We start from the raw sequence: 15,783 nt of genomic DNA, 5'->3' as shown, positions 1-15,783 counted from the left end.
AGTTCTCATCACAATTAGAATGCATTACTGGAATTTGTTAGCTAACTTCTCAAAAAAAAAAAAAGCTTAGCCTTTCCGAGCATTAGTCATTACGTAAGCGAGTGATGGTGCACTGTTTAGCACGTACCCCTTACAGTTAGGAGGGTGCGGGTTTGGTTCCCACAAACATCCCACAAACATGCTTGGTAGGCCGATTGAGCACTCCAATTTGTCCCTAGGTGTGAGTGCGAGTGCGGATGGTTGTTCATCTTTGTGTGCCCTGCAATTGGCTGTCAAACAGTTCAGGGCGCCCCCCACCTACTGCCCGATGACGGCCGGGGTAGGCTCCAGCACGCCTGTGACCCCCGTGAGGACAAAGCGGTACAGAAAATGGATGGATGGAGTTTACAATATTATTCCAATTGTTGATTTCTGCTTATACTCAAGAAGGTTTAAAATACCTGTGCAGTCGCAAAAAATTATATGATGGTGACAGTTTGACCCAGAGTTTTTTTTTTTAAATGATGACCAGAAAAGTCCTTATTTCAACCAATCAGCTTTATTTTTCTGTTGTATTGTTACTTTATGTAAACTGCTTTGTTAAATTGTTGTGAAAGTGCTATATAATTAAAGAAGTATTATGCATTTTTGGCCCTATGTGTAATGATGTAAAAGAAAAATAAAGAAATATTCAAAATGCACATTATACATATATAAAATACATACGAAAACATACGAGAACACATACTCAAGGTTAAAGGTCAGGTCTATACTAAAAATAAACGTTTCCAATACTGAATTTTGTCCTTGTAACAATCTTGCTGACGTACAGACAGTTTGCTTGGCGGAGGTCGCGAGTCAAGTGACACTGATGAGTCACATGTTTATGCTGAGTAGTCAGCTGACTAGTAGCTATAAAGCTTTGAACTGAAAACGTAGTTCGCGATTGCGCTTGGATCTCTGACAACTCAGCGTACCAAACGAGCCTGAAAACAGCAGAGTCATGCTGCTTCTAACTCTTCTCTTCGTATCCTCAGGTAATGTCTGAACACACAAGACAAAATGAATATTGATCTTAAGTATTTACTGTCGTGTACATAAAGTCACGGGGAAGCCCTTTTGGTTGTTCAGCTTGTTATCGGTAGGCGGAAGCGACACCAAAATAAGAAGCCTTCTAAACTGTAAACACCATTACAGTACAATGAGCTGCTGTATAATATCGTTGCTGTGGTAGATTTTCCCCAAATGTGTGTCTTAATTGTACAAATCTATCTCTTCAAAAACAGTATTTTGGTTACGCTAGCCTTGTTAGCATTAAAGCTAACGGCTGGTTAAGAGCGAGCCATGCCCTCGTTTCACATTGGTTTTCTTCTTCCGGCACACAAATATGGCATGAAGGTTTAGCATTATCTATGGAGTCAGTTACTCAACATTTTACTCTGACCCGGATGGATTAGTGGATTGATTATTACCTGATAGAAAATTCACCTCGTTAGCAATATAACAAATCTGTTAGATTGCTGAGTCTGTTTTGTGCAAAATAGATATTTTGGACCATCTTTTTGCATAACTGTGGGCTCTGACATGTTGACTCAGTGATAAGCGATTAATGCCTTGTGATGTTAGTTGGTGCTTTTTTTTTTTTCTTTAGTCTAACTTTGCAGTCAGATTGTTCCATGTGTGATAGTCTGAGTTAACCCAGAATTGTATTAAACTGCTTTTATCTGAGGATCTGAATCTGACTGCTTAGTTCTAAAAATGTGGAGCTAGTAAAAGTCAAACAGGTTGAAAGTTCAATTTTCTTTTTAATTCTATTGAAGTGGTGGTCGGTAAATAATGGTTCTTTGACTGTTTTGCAGCTGTGGCTACCCCCTTACTGGGCACAGAGCAGTGTGCTCGTGGACCCCCCTACTGGTGTCAGAATGTGAAGACTGCATCTCTGTGTGGTGCTGTGACTCACTGCCAGCAGAATGTCTGGAACAAACCCCAGATGGTGAGACTCCGCCTGCCTTTCCTCTTTTTCTGAAACATCACTTCTATTTTATCTTTTCTGACCTCTGTAATACACCTAGGATTGTAACTTTATAACGGACACTTGTTTTTTCTAATCTTGTTCCAGAAAAGCGTGCCATGTGACCTGTGTAAGGAAGTTGTGATGGTAGTCTTGCAGGTTTTGAAGGACAATGCCACACAGGTTTGAAAGAATAGTTTATAATCCACGTTGTATACTTTTAGGCACTTTTAGTCTAAACGTTAATTACTGATTGCAGACTGAGGTTATTGGCTACTTGGAGAAAGCCTGCCAGCTCATTCCCGAACAAGGTTTGAGTGAAGAGTGCAAGGAGATGGTTGACAATTACTACCCCATCGTCATAGCAATCATCATGGGAGAGCTGGTGAGTGGTCTCCTCTTGCTTGAGAGGGCATATTTTGTCTTGATCTTCTGAAATGAATGATGCTTCTGCTTTGGGCTATTGAAAGGGAAGTGATTCTAAGTTGAAAGCAGAAATGGAGAAGCCATTATGCAATAATGGAACTTTGTGACTGGCAGCATTGTTGCCTAGCTTACGTAAATGATCTTTCATATGTTTCTAGGAGAATCCTGGTGTGGCTTGTGGAGCCATTGGCTTGTGTCGCTCCCAGCAGATGGCGCTGGCCAAGTTTCAGGACCAGTTGATGTCCAATGAGCTCCGACAGATTGACCTCTCCAAGTCAGCCTCACCTTTCCTCCTCAATGTTCCTGGGCTCTTGTACCCGCAGGAAAAGCCCAAACAGGAAGCTCCAGTCAAAGTACGTTCTCAGGCTGCATTGCTGTGAACAAAGTACGTTCCGCATCGGTCATTTAACATTGCCTCTTGTCCTCTCCTTAGGGAAGTAGTGAGGTGTGTCAAGACTGCATTAAGTTCATGACTGATGCACAAGCACAGCAAAAGGCGAATTCCTCATTTGTTAACTCGCTCATTGCGAAATATGAGGAAGATTGTGACAAGATGGGACCGGGTGTGTCAGACATGGTGAGTGACACACACTGTTGTCACATTTTTCTGTATTGTACCCTTTCACTTAAAATATTGCACATCGGGATCAGCATGACCTCTAAGATCTGAATCTTGGTCTGCACATGCTGTAATCTTTAATATTCCCGTTGGGAATATGCATGCATATCAAAATAATAAAACCTTTCACTCTTTCTGACACTGTCGCTCTTCCCCTTTACAGTGCAAGCAGTACATCAGCATGTACGGCAGCCTTGTTCTTCAGAAGATCTTTGCCACGGTGAGTCCTCCCATGTCATGGTAGAACTTGTCTACTCATAAAACTATTAAGAGGACAATATTTTATCCAAATTGGTGATTATAGTTCATTCTGGCCTGCTGACATTTTTTGTATCCACCCCTTTGCCCGCCCCCCCCATGCTTAATCTCCCCTTCATTCATGTCTTTTCTTCTTCCCTTTTGGCTCTATGCTGCTCCTCAGGATCAGGTAGGTTGCTTTTGTTACTCGGTGTTACTTACCCAACACTGTAGTGACTAAATGTGAGGCCATCTAGTTGCACTGCCTTTAACATACCATAACATTTTGCTTCTTCTAATAACCCGCACAAGGATTGCGAGCTGTTATACTGAATATATGATGTGTTTTTGAGTCTTGTGACCGGTTGAGCACATTAGTCTGCTGTGACCTGCATTGCAAGTACTGTCTTGAATTAACTATACAGCTTTGTTCTGATTTTGGGCAGATTTGAGCTAATACCTCACTCACCGCTGCAGAAATGTACATTAGATACGTGGCTATGCTTTTGTCAGGGTCCAACAATTTACATGCATGGGGATTAATACTGTGCATTGGACGACTGTAGCATGAGTTTGATCCATGGCAATTTGAACCTTGTGTCTTTTTCTGTCCACAGGATCCCAAGGAATGCTGTTCCTTTGCTGGCTTCTGTAGCGCAGGTGTAGAGTCCACTCCCATGTTGAAACTGCAGGCTGCTGATATTATACCTGCTGTAAAGACCGTGCCTTCTCTCAGTCTTGTTCCTGCCACCAAGGTGGAATCTACAAAAACTAAGGTACGTAAGCAGTCAAGCCAAATCCTCACAGTTTTTTAATTGCGTGAACTGAAATTGTCTAAATTGTCAGTTTTACAGTAAGTAGTAAAGTAAATATCTGTGTTCCAGCCTATGGTGCGAGTTCGCGATTCCGCTTATTGTGCAATTTGCGAATTTGTGATGAAGCAGTTGGAAAGCATGTTGGAAGATCAGACAACTGAGGTAGGATGTGGACCAAATAAAGCAAACTATTAAGGTTGTTCATGTACTTTCTCTTATACTTGAGGCCATATGCTACATTTGCCCCCAGGAGCAGGTGATTAACGCTGTGGAGAAGGTTTGTAATTATTTGCCTCAAACCTTGACTTCTGAGTGCAAGGACTTGATCGAGACCTACGGCCAGGCCATCATTGAGTTGCTGGTCCAGCAGGCTGACCCAAAAACTATTTGCACCGTGTTGGCACTCTGCAAAGATGCCACCCGTGCGTTTGTCCGTAAGTTCTCCACCTTCTATACAATGACTGCAAAAATGTCCCACCAAATTTTTACTTGGTATTATAACTTGAAAATGTTTTGTAGTTGCGCTATACTGGTTGTCTAATACCAAAACCCTTTCCAGCTGCCCTTGATAAGACTGTCTTCAAAACTGGTGGTTACTGCAAGGTGTGCAAAATGGCTGTCGCCTACATCGACGGAATCCTTGAAAAGAATGCCACTGAGGAGCAGATTCAGGAGGCAGTGAGGAAAGTTTGCAGTTTCCTGCCTGACTCCTACCAGACAGAGGTGAGCAGATTCACATAGAACTAGTTGCGCTTTTTCAGACGATCCTATTAAATCTTGTCTGTGTGTCAACAGTGTGATCAACTGGTTGAACAGTACGAGCCCATGATGGTGCAAATGCTCCTTCAGATGCTCGACCCGGACTTTGTGTGCCTGGTGGGTATAATCATCCCCTTTGCTGTGTTGTCGCTCCGCAAAGTTTGGAGTTAAGAATTCTTTGTGCGTGTGTGTTAATAGCAAGTGGGCGCCTGTCCTGAGGCTCTGCGCAGACTACTGGGAAGAGAGCAGTGCACTTTGGGACCCTCATTCTGGTGCAGGAACATGGAGACAGCAACCCAATGCAATGTACGTGACTTGCACATGCATTAACACTTTCGAGTGGAACCTCAGGTTAAACTTAAAATATCATGAACTTTTCTATTCAACTTAATTTGACCATGTTGCAGTACTTTATTTTCTATCATTTGTTTGGTAAAGAGCGAGATGGCAACATTCTAGCAGGTGTTTGAACCATAAATCGAACAATACATTTACTGGTTCAGTTAGAATCACGTTGCCATTATGAGACCAAGACGATGCTATTGTGAGGCTTTCACCCGAGGAATGTGGCAACTAGCTTGGTCACATAACAGAAAGACATAGAATGGAAATATATTGGTTAATTCAACAAACACCTAGTCTGAATTTTGTCATTTAAGTTTTTGGAGAATGGAAAGCTGTGCAAAAAACAGTTACTGAAACACAAAATACTTGGATTTGTCCTGAGAGGGTCAAGTTAAGTTCACCTGTAAAGGTTGTAGTATATTTTAGGGGCATCTAGAAGTTTCACCTGAAAGCTGAAGCGCCATATTTTTGTGAGTAAATAGATTGCAATTATTTATATAGTGGCATTAAGATTTCTCACTTATCTTTCAGGCTGTGGATCACTGCAAGCGCCACATGTGGGCATAGAGGAAGACCAGCGCCTACTGAAATTTTTTTAGGGAAATAATTGCATCGCTGCTTCCGACTTGAACCGTTTTTCTTTTCTGTACTAGACGAAGTGACTTATGTTTAATTTGATGTGATTCGTGGCAAGGGACTGGACTTTTTTTCCCCTCGCTGGGGCTAAATTACATGTACCCAGACCTGCTATCTGAAAAGATGTTAATTTGTCACTAAGATTTCTCAGTTTGGCATATTTGAGTTGTATTCTTGTGCACGCTGCATCAGATTATACATGTATGTAGTAACAAAAGTTGTATCACCTGTGGTACCATGTCATTATGGCTTTTTCCTCTCTGTAGGAGCAAACAGAAGATGTTTGAAAAAATGATAGACAGATGTAACCTTCAGCAGCATGTCAGATTCAAAAGCAAATTTTTATTTTTGTCAGTCATCTTGTTTTATTGTGATGTTTTTTTAGGAGGCAATGGCATGGCCCTTGAGTGTTCTTTCCATTGTTTGCACTTTCATAGCTGTTTGTAACTGGTAGGTTTTACACCGAGCATCTTCTGTTCTGCTTCATAACCTGAGCCAGCTATAAATTGATCTGATTTTAACGATTAAAATGATCCAAATCACTGGAACCATTTGATTTTAGTCTCAACTGTTTTTTGAAATCTTAACTATCATTTCAGAATCAATAGGTTCATTGGCATATGATGTATGCCATATGTCATCCCTTCTTTTGGGGGGCAAGAAGCATGCCCACACCTGCTTTGAGCTTCTTATCGTGGTCAACTCCGGAGTGGAAGAACGTACACCACCTCTCACCCGAGAGTGACACCGGAACCATGTTTGCCGATCTAGTTTCACTTCCACGTTTTGAATATAATTTTAGTTCAGCGAAGAGATATGGAAAAATGAAATGATTGTTGGTTTTCTTTTACTAAAATTTAGAAACGTTATTAACAGTTAGGATTTAAGAAAATACAAAAAAATCTAAAGAGAAATATAGAACCTAGTGAGTAACAATCATAGTGGTACTTTTTTTTTGAAAAATTGCCTTTTATTAAGTGGGCCTAAATGTACTTTGTCTGTTCCTATATTGGTAAAAAAAAAAAAACTCAACTGAATATCTGTTATATAATGTTATGTAATATAACTCTTCTAATGTAAAAATTTAAATATCTTTCACAGCTCAGTGCCATCCTGTGGTCGGTGGTGACGTATTCTGCACTTGTCACGTTAGTAACCTCAAAACTATGGGCAATGCACTGGAGCCAATACAAGAGTGCTCTTCAAATGGAGTCGCTTTTAGATATTTAATACAACGAGAAATTATGGCTTGCAATTTTGCAGTTTTTGTGCTTTTACTGCATTTTTAATAGTAACTTTATTTTGAAACATCACCGGATCTCATTCTCAAATGAGACATCCGGTGTATTTTCAGAATTACAGTAAAGGATTTTTTGGGAGTATTAATGCATCGTGTTTTACATCATTTCATCCCATAAAAAGAATTATTTTTACTGAATATAAACTGTTTAATAGTACTGAGTTCACAAGTTATGCGTTTTAGACAATGCAGTATAACTTGTGGTTATGATATGCCAATAAGCTGGAAACTGTAACCGGAAATACGATAGTTGTTACTAGCAGGAGGAATGGATGCGAGTTTGTGTCACTTGTTTACCTGCACTCCGGACCAGAGTAGACGTGAGGGAAAAGATCCGTTCCTCTGTCGCTGTGACAGAAGACATCAAAAAAGGTTTGTGACCTAGCAACAGTGAGGTATGTTTTATATTTGTAAATCACCATGACACTCTTTGTTTTAAACAACCTACCAATTTGTGTACAGTACACCGTGCATACTTTTTATGGAATACGTCAAACAAGTAGCTGTGTCGCTGGATAATTTTGTGCACTTTAGTATTAACATAGTCATAACAAGGCGTTACAACATTTACCTGAAACACGGATGTGGTTATGTTCATTGAGTACTGAAAAGGCTTCATTTTACTATCTCACTAAAGTGCAAAGTTTGCAGTCTCGAGTTTAGCGTGTCATTGCATTTTCCAGGCTGTGTCATGTGAACAAATTCCTTCCTCATTGCTCCCATATATATACTGCATGTGATTTCATTTGTGCTTACTTGTCATTATGAATGGTGGAGAATCTACAGCAACTTTGCATTTGCCAGAACACTGAAGATGGGTTTGCAATGTTTTTTCTTCTTTTCTTAGCTTGAGAGTGACTCAGAACTTAAGACCAAAGCAAGAAGGAGTGGATCAAGAAAAATTACAATCTGTCGGCGGACGTGATCATCGACATAAATCATTTGGAGTGGATCTGGAAAAGAATGACCCAACATCCTCCTGTGCAAGTCTGTTGCCTAACTTTTCTGTGCTTACTATATCTTGCTGACAAATTACAAGATGACCATATGCTTGTGCATCAATTACTCATTTTCCCCAGGAGAAAGTATTTTTTTCACAAGTTTTTGAAGAATGTCCCCGTTAAACTGTTTCTTCCATTAAAAAAAAAAAGTTGATTTATTTGTAAGTGGGAAAAAATCGGCAGGGATCAAAAAATGATTTCCCCTACTGTATATAGTGTAGCTTAGATAATTGCTCTCTGTGTGATACACAGTACAGTAAAACTCTGAAGACATTATTAAATTAAATTCATGGCTCAATCAAAACATGCATTCACTGTAAAAGCAGAATTTATGATAATCTTGAATGGGATCTCATCAGTTAGACTGTATTTGATACGCATTTGCCCTATATGTTTGATTTTTATTTATTTATTTATTTATTTATTTATTTATTTATTTATTTATTTATTTGTTTGCTGCAGGTGGTACACAGAGAAATCTGTCCAAGATAATGCTCCCACAACTTATATTTAGTTGGCTGGACAAGCACGGCACAGTAAGCGTCTTCAAATACATTTTATTGGAGCCTTCCATGCTGAACACAATCTGTTTGTTCTTTAACACATCCTCCATGCAATTCTTAGATTTCTATGTAACGCTGTGCACTGCAACTTACAAATGGACGGAAGAGCACCTGCGCACCCCAACCTCAATTCCACTTATATACCTGCTGTCCTTGACAACTCCATTTCATCAGAGGATGAGGAGCGCGAGGATCAGACTCCATCAATCCCCCTGGCCGTACGCTACGCACCCGATGATCGCTACTATTTGGTCTACATCATCTTCTTCCTCATGGGCATCGGCGCTCTCCTACCTTGGAACTTTTTCATCACCGCCAAGAGCTACTGGATTTATAAATTGAGCAACACCACAGAGGAGCAGCGGTCTGACCTAAGTGTGAGTGTGACATTTAAGACGGATCCTACGTTTAGTTTATCTACTTAAACATGCACAATAGTGCTGTTGTGTGGATGCGTGTGTCACAGGGATGCATGTGACTTCATAGCTGGCAACACATTAACAACATTAGAAGTACTTCAAAAACCTGTCAAGGAGAATTTGGTCAAGAGTTAAAAGCAAAATCAACACGGATTCAAGTAATTGATTTGCTTTTTTGACACAGGGCTCACACATAATTGCTTACTCCCATTGTTTTTTATTAGCATGTTATCATTTATCATAGCTTTTTTTGTAGAGAACACAAACATGATCATTTCCCCTTTTGTTCATCAATGTGAATTTTCACACTTCTCACTTTTATTTCTGTGTGCATATTCCAACAACTCCTTGAACAGGTGTGTTTTTCTTCTCCTTTTCTTCACAGGACTACTTTGAAAGTTACCTGACATTTGCTTCTACGGTGCCTTCAGTGCTGTGTTTGATTCTCAACTACGTTCTCGTGAACAGGTCACTTGCATCAACATCATTACATGCACTGAACCAATCACAAAAACTTCTTAAAACATTGTTGTAATCAAATATCACAATGGGGACTCACTCTAATAAATTACCGTAAAAAATGAGATTTAACAAGAAGATTACGTTCCTTAACTGAAATAATATCCTGGTTGTGTTGTGATCCCTTGCACTTTCCAGGGTGTCTGCAGATGTGCGCATCCTGTCATCCCTCTTTGTCATCCTGCTGGTATTTTTGGCGACCACTGTACTGGTCAAGGTGGATGTGTCCCACTGCAGGCTGGAATTCTTTGTGGGCACACTGGCCAGCGTGGCTGTCATCAGTGGAGCTTCTAACATCTTCTGTGGCAGCCTGTTTGGCATCAGTGGACACTTCCCCATGAAGATCTCTCAAGCGCTCATATCTGGTATGCACTTGAGGCTTGATTTGCTAAAGTTTTCGCATGCAACAATAGGTACAGGCTTGATTGCTCACGTAGAGATGTGGAAGCTGATCTTCTAAGTCTGTGCAGCCATGCTGTCTGCCAAATGGGCAATATTGCTGCACTGTTCATTTTGAGTGTTCTTAGATAAATGCTGCATATACAGTATGAGTCATTAAAACTTTAACTTCTTGGGTACCAGTGCAAAAATCTAGTACCATTTTAAAACGCACTTGTGAATTAAGGAATTTCTGAAATTATGTCTTGAATAATTGATGACATTAATTGATGACATAGACAAGGTAAGAAAAAGTTAAATATATATAATATAATAAATATAAATAAATATAAGTTAAATAAAAAAATGTAATGTATTCCAACTGAATTTTTTTACTGCCTAAATTTGTTTAATTTGCATAGTGGTTTCAGCCACTGACCGCATTGTGTCACACAGGCCAGGCTATGGGAGGCACGCTAAGCGCTGTTGCATCCATAGCAGACCTTGCACTGGCAGAGGACGTGACAGAAAGCGCCCTGGCGTACTTCTTGACTGCAGACGTCTTCATCCTGCTCTGCATCTTTGCATACCTGTTGCTCCCCAAGCTGGCCTTCTCAAGGTACACAAACAGATCCATACACCAGCATTGTCTGTCATTCCCCTAAATCAGGGATGTCAAACTCATTTTTTTTGCGGGCCGCATTGTAGTCATAGTTTCTTTCGGAGGGCCATTATGATTGTCAACCCAAATAAATGTATGAGCACCTCGTATTATATACAGTAAAAGTTACAAAACAAACTGACAAATAAATCGTCTTCAAATCAGACAAGTAAAAACTGGTCAAATATTTAAAAGAAAAGATATTATTAAAAGTGAAGATAATTTGCAATTCTCGTAATGACACACGAATTTGATGCACAATTTGTCTTCGTGGGCCACATAAAATGATGTGGCAGGCCATATCGGGCCCCCGGGCCTTGGATTTGACACCTGTGCACTATAAGATAGTGACACTAATAAAATAGTCTAGTCTCTAAAAAATGACAAAAAAAAACCACACAATTTTTTTGCGCATAAACTCAATCAGATCCACACAACATATTGAATCGCGTTTGTATTTTTTTATATTTTTTATTTGTACTGTTTTTATTTTTATTATTTTTATTTTGTTTGCACGACCTTATTGCAATAGGTATGTGCTTTTTACAATTATTTTCTTTTTTTGTTTTTAGCACATTTTTAATATTCTCCTCTTTTATTATAACAATTTAGCCAGCAGTCAGAAAATTGATTGTGAAGATCACTGAAATATTTATTATGCATGTTGCTTTTCTCTTCATACAGATACTACTTGATGGCTCCCACAATCAGCATTCCAGGAGGAGGAGCAGCACCCACCTTAACACCTCCATTAAGACACATTCTCAGGAAGACATGGGTTCTGGGCATGAGTGTTTTTTGCGTCTTCTGCGTTAGCATTGTGGTGTTCCCTGCGGTGTTGTCCGGCATCCAATCCGTCAACAAGGACAGCGGGAGCCCCTGGACCAACACCTACTTTGTTCCCCTCTCCACCTTCCTCCTGTACAACGTTGCAGATTTCTGCGGCAGGCAGTCCACCGCCTGGCTGCAGGTACCGGGCCCCACCAGCCGACTTCTTCCCATGCTGGTTGTGTGCCGCTCCATCTTGGTACCTCTCATCATCTTCTGTAACTACCAGCCCAGGGACCACCTCCATATTGTGCTCTTCACTCATGATGTGTATCCTATCATTTTCAACTGCCTGTTAGGCTTCACTAACGGCTACCTGGGGACTCTACCGATGATCTACGGACCCAAGGTTGTGCCCCGGGAGCTTGCGGAGGCTACTGGAGTGGTCATGTCCTTCTTCCTCTCTCTGGGCCTCACTGTCGGATCTGTTATGTCCCTCGTTATTGTGCATGCTATATGATTATGTACTGTATATATCTCAAAAGTGAGGAGAGTGAACCCCTGATAAGGAACATACCCTGCAGCGAAAAGTGAAAATGTGTGCGTAATTGACGCCTGCCCTAGCAAGGGTTCCAATTGTCTATAGATGTAATTTTGGTGCCTCGGCACTATACTGTAGTGAACTGAAGGGCCTCACTTCACTACAGTATAGTGCCGAGGCACCAAAATGCATCAAGATGGTGGCAACAACGCATTACTTTTAATGGATTAGTCTGAGCAAAAAAAGGCAAATATTGTCGATGAGCAAATATTAAATTAATATTGAATTAAATCTGTGAACGCCGATAAATAACACTGTTAATTCGGTGTGACGTAAGACAAAAGCTTTCGCATCGAACCAGGGAGGAGAAATGTCTCAATGGGTCCAATTTGCACAATTTACTCTGGGGTGTGCTCCTTTTTGTGTAAAAAGCTGTTTGTTGAGTTCCTTTGAGAGGACAATCAATTTATGCTGCAAAACAAGCGATTCCCTGATGACATTGTAGCACTACAAGTAACTCTTCTTCAGTCTTGCCCATGAAAAGATTATGAATATTTACACAAATCTGAGGGGAATATACTCGCTTTAGATGCTGTAAACAACATGAGGAGAAGGTACCACAAGTTTGTGCAATCCACTATTACTATAACTCTATTTGTTATACTCATGTCATCTTATCCTCATTGTTTTTATATTACAATGTTATATTTTGATCTTTTCTTTGCATAATTTGCCAACGTGTTATTAATGTTCTGTGTGGTTTACAATTGAAAAGTGGGTTCTACTTAAAACAATGGCCAAGAGAGGGCGCCAAAGGACAACATTGGGAGTAGTACTATCTTTACCGAAATACTTAGAACACACACATACCTGACAATAATTTTGTATTTTTAACAAATATCATGTAAATATATGTATATGTTTATCACTTTTTACTAGCAGGAAGTAGACCCAAGTTATCGAAGACTACCTCAGTAACGGTCCAATGTTAATCATTAATCACATGGTACAATTGAGTCGCCTAAGTCAATGTTTCCCAACCTTTTTTCATTCACGGCACACCTTTTCATTGGGAAAAAATCTCGAGGCTCACCACCAACAAAAATCTGTTCAGTATTACACCGGCTTCTATTTTAAAATCAGTTGTATTACAACAAAGACGTAAAGTTCTATTCCTATATATGTATGGAGAGTTGAATAATTGAATGAAAAGAAATATTAAATATTCTTTAAATTGTATTTCTTTTGTAAATGAAAGTGACAGTTTTTGGAAAAAGGTTTTAGACAGTGTAAGGAATAAACTATTGAAAGTGATTGTGATCAAAATCCAAAAGAATCAATATAACTTTGTTTACTGTTTTAGACTAGCTCCATAAAATATTGCGACATGAAGAACAAAGTCACTTTTAAAGACGCTCTGCTTTTCTGAGAGCGGCTATCAGGTGTCTCGACTTGACTTGTGTATTTTATGTTGGTGAAAAATGAACAATCCAGGTTCTCCCGTTGAACTACATGCTTTGATTTCCATCGGACCAAAACGCACCACAGCCGTCATAGTGTCATTGTTAGTAAAAGCGTTTGTGACTCAGCAGGCTCGATGATAGGAGTTTTCATAGTAAAGTGAAGTAAAGTTCACTGTACAATAAATAAATGTGGCTTCCAAGACAATGACAAAAAGGCTCAAATACACTATTTAGGTGTTTATTAATCAGATAATGTGTAGAGGTGCAACACTGGAAAGAACAAAAATCTATTTGTTCATTTTTTCTTTCTTTGTATTGCAGATTCTATCCAAGCTGTAAATTGATGATTAGTGACTAGCTGTATAAAATATTGCGACATGAAGAACAAAGTCACTTTTAAAGACGCTCTGCTGTTCTGACAGCGGCTGAGTGGCTATCAGGTGTCTCGACTTGACTTGTGTATTTTATGTTGGTGAAAAATGAACAATCCAGGTTCTCCCGTTGAACTACATGCTTTGATTTCCATCGGACCAAAATGTACCACAGCCGTCATAGTGTCACTGTTAGTAAAAGCACACAGCAACTAGTGATGCCAGTTCTTTTAAGTGAACTGATCACTCAAAAGATTCGTTCAAACGAATCGTTTAACGAATCGTCCCCCCCCCCCCCCACACACTCACAGACATTCACGTTCGCTCGTGAGTGAACGATCCGTTCAAAAGAACGATTTCCTTCAGTGAACGAGAGTGACCGAATCACTTCCTAAAGTGATTCGTTCTTTTTTTCAGTTCATATGACTTCAACCAGTAGGGGCCGGTAATGCGCATTGAAGCTGGTGCCACCTCGCCGTAAATCAAAACGAAGAAGAAAATATCGTAACTTCCCGTTCACGAACGAGTCGTGAGGTGCATTTCTCGTTCACCAACTGAACGGGTCTGTGAGTGAACGAGTCAGCGAGTGAGTGATTTGCATTTCCAGTTCATCGCGAGAACGGATCAGTGAGGGAACGAATCCTGACTTTCCCGTTCGCGAACAAGTTAATGTGTGAACTGCCTTCCCGTGCATCAATGGATCAGTCAGTGAACGTGTTGCGTCTCCCTCCTGGCGTGAACTATGTAAGCCAGAATGTAGATTTACGATTTGCCAAGGAAAGAAAGAACCACTCACTGAAACCCCACTTCTTTTATGCACGTTTTCTCCACGCTAACGGCTAACTTTATTGCATGAAGGGATGCGCCGTTATGCAACAACGGGGAGATTATACTTCTCTTTGGGTAATCTTGATTTTATAACACTTATAGTAGGTTTTAAATAACGTGTATGCATATATACGCCTAAATATTGTTTCCAACATAAAATACACAAGTCAAGTCGAGACACCTGATAGCCACTCAGCCGCTGTCAGAACAGCAGAGCGTCTTTAAAAGTGACTTTGTTCTTCATGTCGCAATATTTTATAGAGCTAGTCTAAAACAGTAAACAAAGTCATATAGATTCTTTTGGATTTTGATCACAATCACTTTCAATAGTTTATTCTTACACTGAGTGCCAAAAGTCCCAATAATCGTGAGCAGCGGGGGGGGGGGCCCCATTTCAACCCCTTACACTGAGTGCCAAGCAGGGAAGAAATGGGTACCATTGTTATAGTCACTGGTATGACTCGGCAGGGGTTTGAACCCACAACCTCCCAATCTCAGGGCGGACACTCTCCTCTCAGGCCACTGAGCTGGTAAATACTTGTATCGTAGTATAACACTTATAGTCGTTTTTAAATAACATGTATACCTATATACCCCTAAATATTGTTATCCAATATACCTACTGTAATTTCACATTAGATTGTTGGTTTGAAATTTGCTTTTAATATTATTATTTTTAATAAACATTTATGTTAAAACTTGTCTGGCGTCTTATTCCTTGTTTTTATATTCGCCAATTAAAACATAAAAATCAGACATTTGGTTAACTGCTTTATATGACAATATGTGTAGGTACACTACACGAGGTTAAAAAAAAGGGAGAATAAATAAAGGGTTAATTGCACAACAAAAGCATTTTCTCAAATCTGGGATCGAACCAAGTTCTTGCCGAGCAAGAGTCCGAGTTCTAACCAGTGCGATATTTCGACCGTCAGTCTACGATAGCTTGCACTGTTTTGTACGAGCGATGTGTATTCCAGTTCTCAAGTGAACTGAATCTTTAGAATCGGTTCACTCAAAATATTTGTTCAAAAGAATCGTTCACCAAATCGTTCGCTACACTTTAAGATTTATTTATTTTATTATTTTTTTTACCTCGTGTAGTGTACCAAAATATCCCATAATCTGCCTAAATAATTGTGAC

At 39.8% G+C, this 15,783-nt stretch overlaps 2 protein-coding genes across 4 annotated transcripts; both read left to right on the top strand.

Moving 5' to 3' along the window:
• Positions 1–848: 848 nt before the first annotated feature.
• On the top strand, positions 849–6,383 carry psap (prosaposin). Its single transcript, XM_049735037.1, has 14 exons — positions 849–1,016; positions 1,839–1,972; positions 2,099–2,173; positions 2,250–2,375; positions 2,575–2,769; positions 2,850–2,993; positions 3,199–3,255; positions 3,890–4,048; positions 4,157–4,249; positions 4,338–4,521; positions 4,647–4,810; positions 4,883–4,963; positions 5,045–5,152; positions 5,723–6,383. The coding sequence occupies exons 1-14, from the start codon at positions 983–985 to the stop codon at positions 5,756–5,758; spliced, it is 1,590 nt and encodes a 529-aa protein (XP_049590994.1). The 5' UTR covers positions 849–982; the 3' UTR covers positions 5,759–6,383.
• Positions 6,384–7,353: 970 nt separating this feature from the next.
• On the top strand, positions 7,354–13,216 carry slc29a3 (solute carrier family 29 member 3). Of its 3 annotated transcripts, none has more exons than XM_049736073.1 (8): positions 7,354–7,499; positions 7,975–8,110; positions 8,591–8,664; positions 8,753–9,068; positions 9,496–9,578; positions 9,768–9,994; positions 10,464–10,626; positions 11,353–13,216. In XM_049736073.1, exons 4-8 carry the CDS (start codon positions 8,787–8,789, stop codon positions 11,954–11,956), a joined length of 1,359 nt encoding a protein of 452 aa, XP_049592030.1. In that variant the 5' UTR covers positions 7,354–7,499; positions 7,975–8,110; positions 8,591–8,664; positions 8,753–8,786; the 3' UTR covers positions 11,957–13,216. The 3 variants fall into 3 exon arrangements, with proteins under 3 accessions (XP_049592030.1, XP_049592028.1, XP_049592029.1); XM_049736071.1 differs by having other exon boundaries at positions 7,975–8,114; XM_049736072.1 differs by having other exon boundaries at positions 7,368–7,522; positions 7,975–8,114.
• Positions 13,217–15,783: the final 2,567 nt, after the last annotated feature.

Source organism: Syngnathus scovelli, chromosome 12, assembly GCF_024217435.2.
Source record: "Syngnathus scovelli strain Florida chromosome 12, RoL_Ssco_1.2, whole genome shotgun sequence".
Taxonomy (NCBI): Eukaryota; Metazoa; Chordata; class Actinopteri; order Syngnathiformes; family Syngnathidae; genus Syngnathus; species Syngnathus scovelli.
The sequence above is the reverse complement of the archived record's forward strand: the minus strand, read 5'-3'. Positions and strand labels throughout refer to the sequence as shown.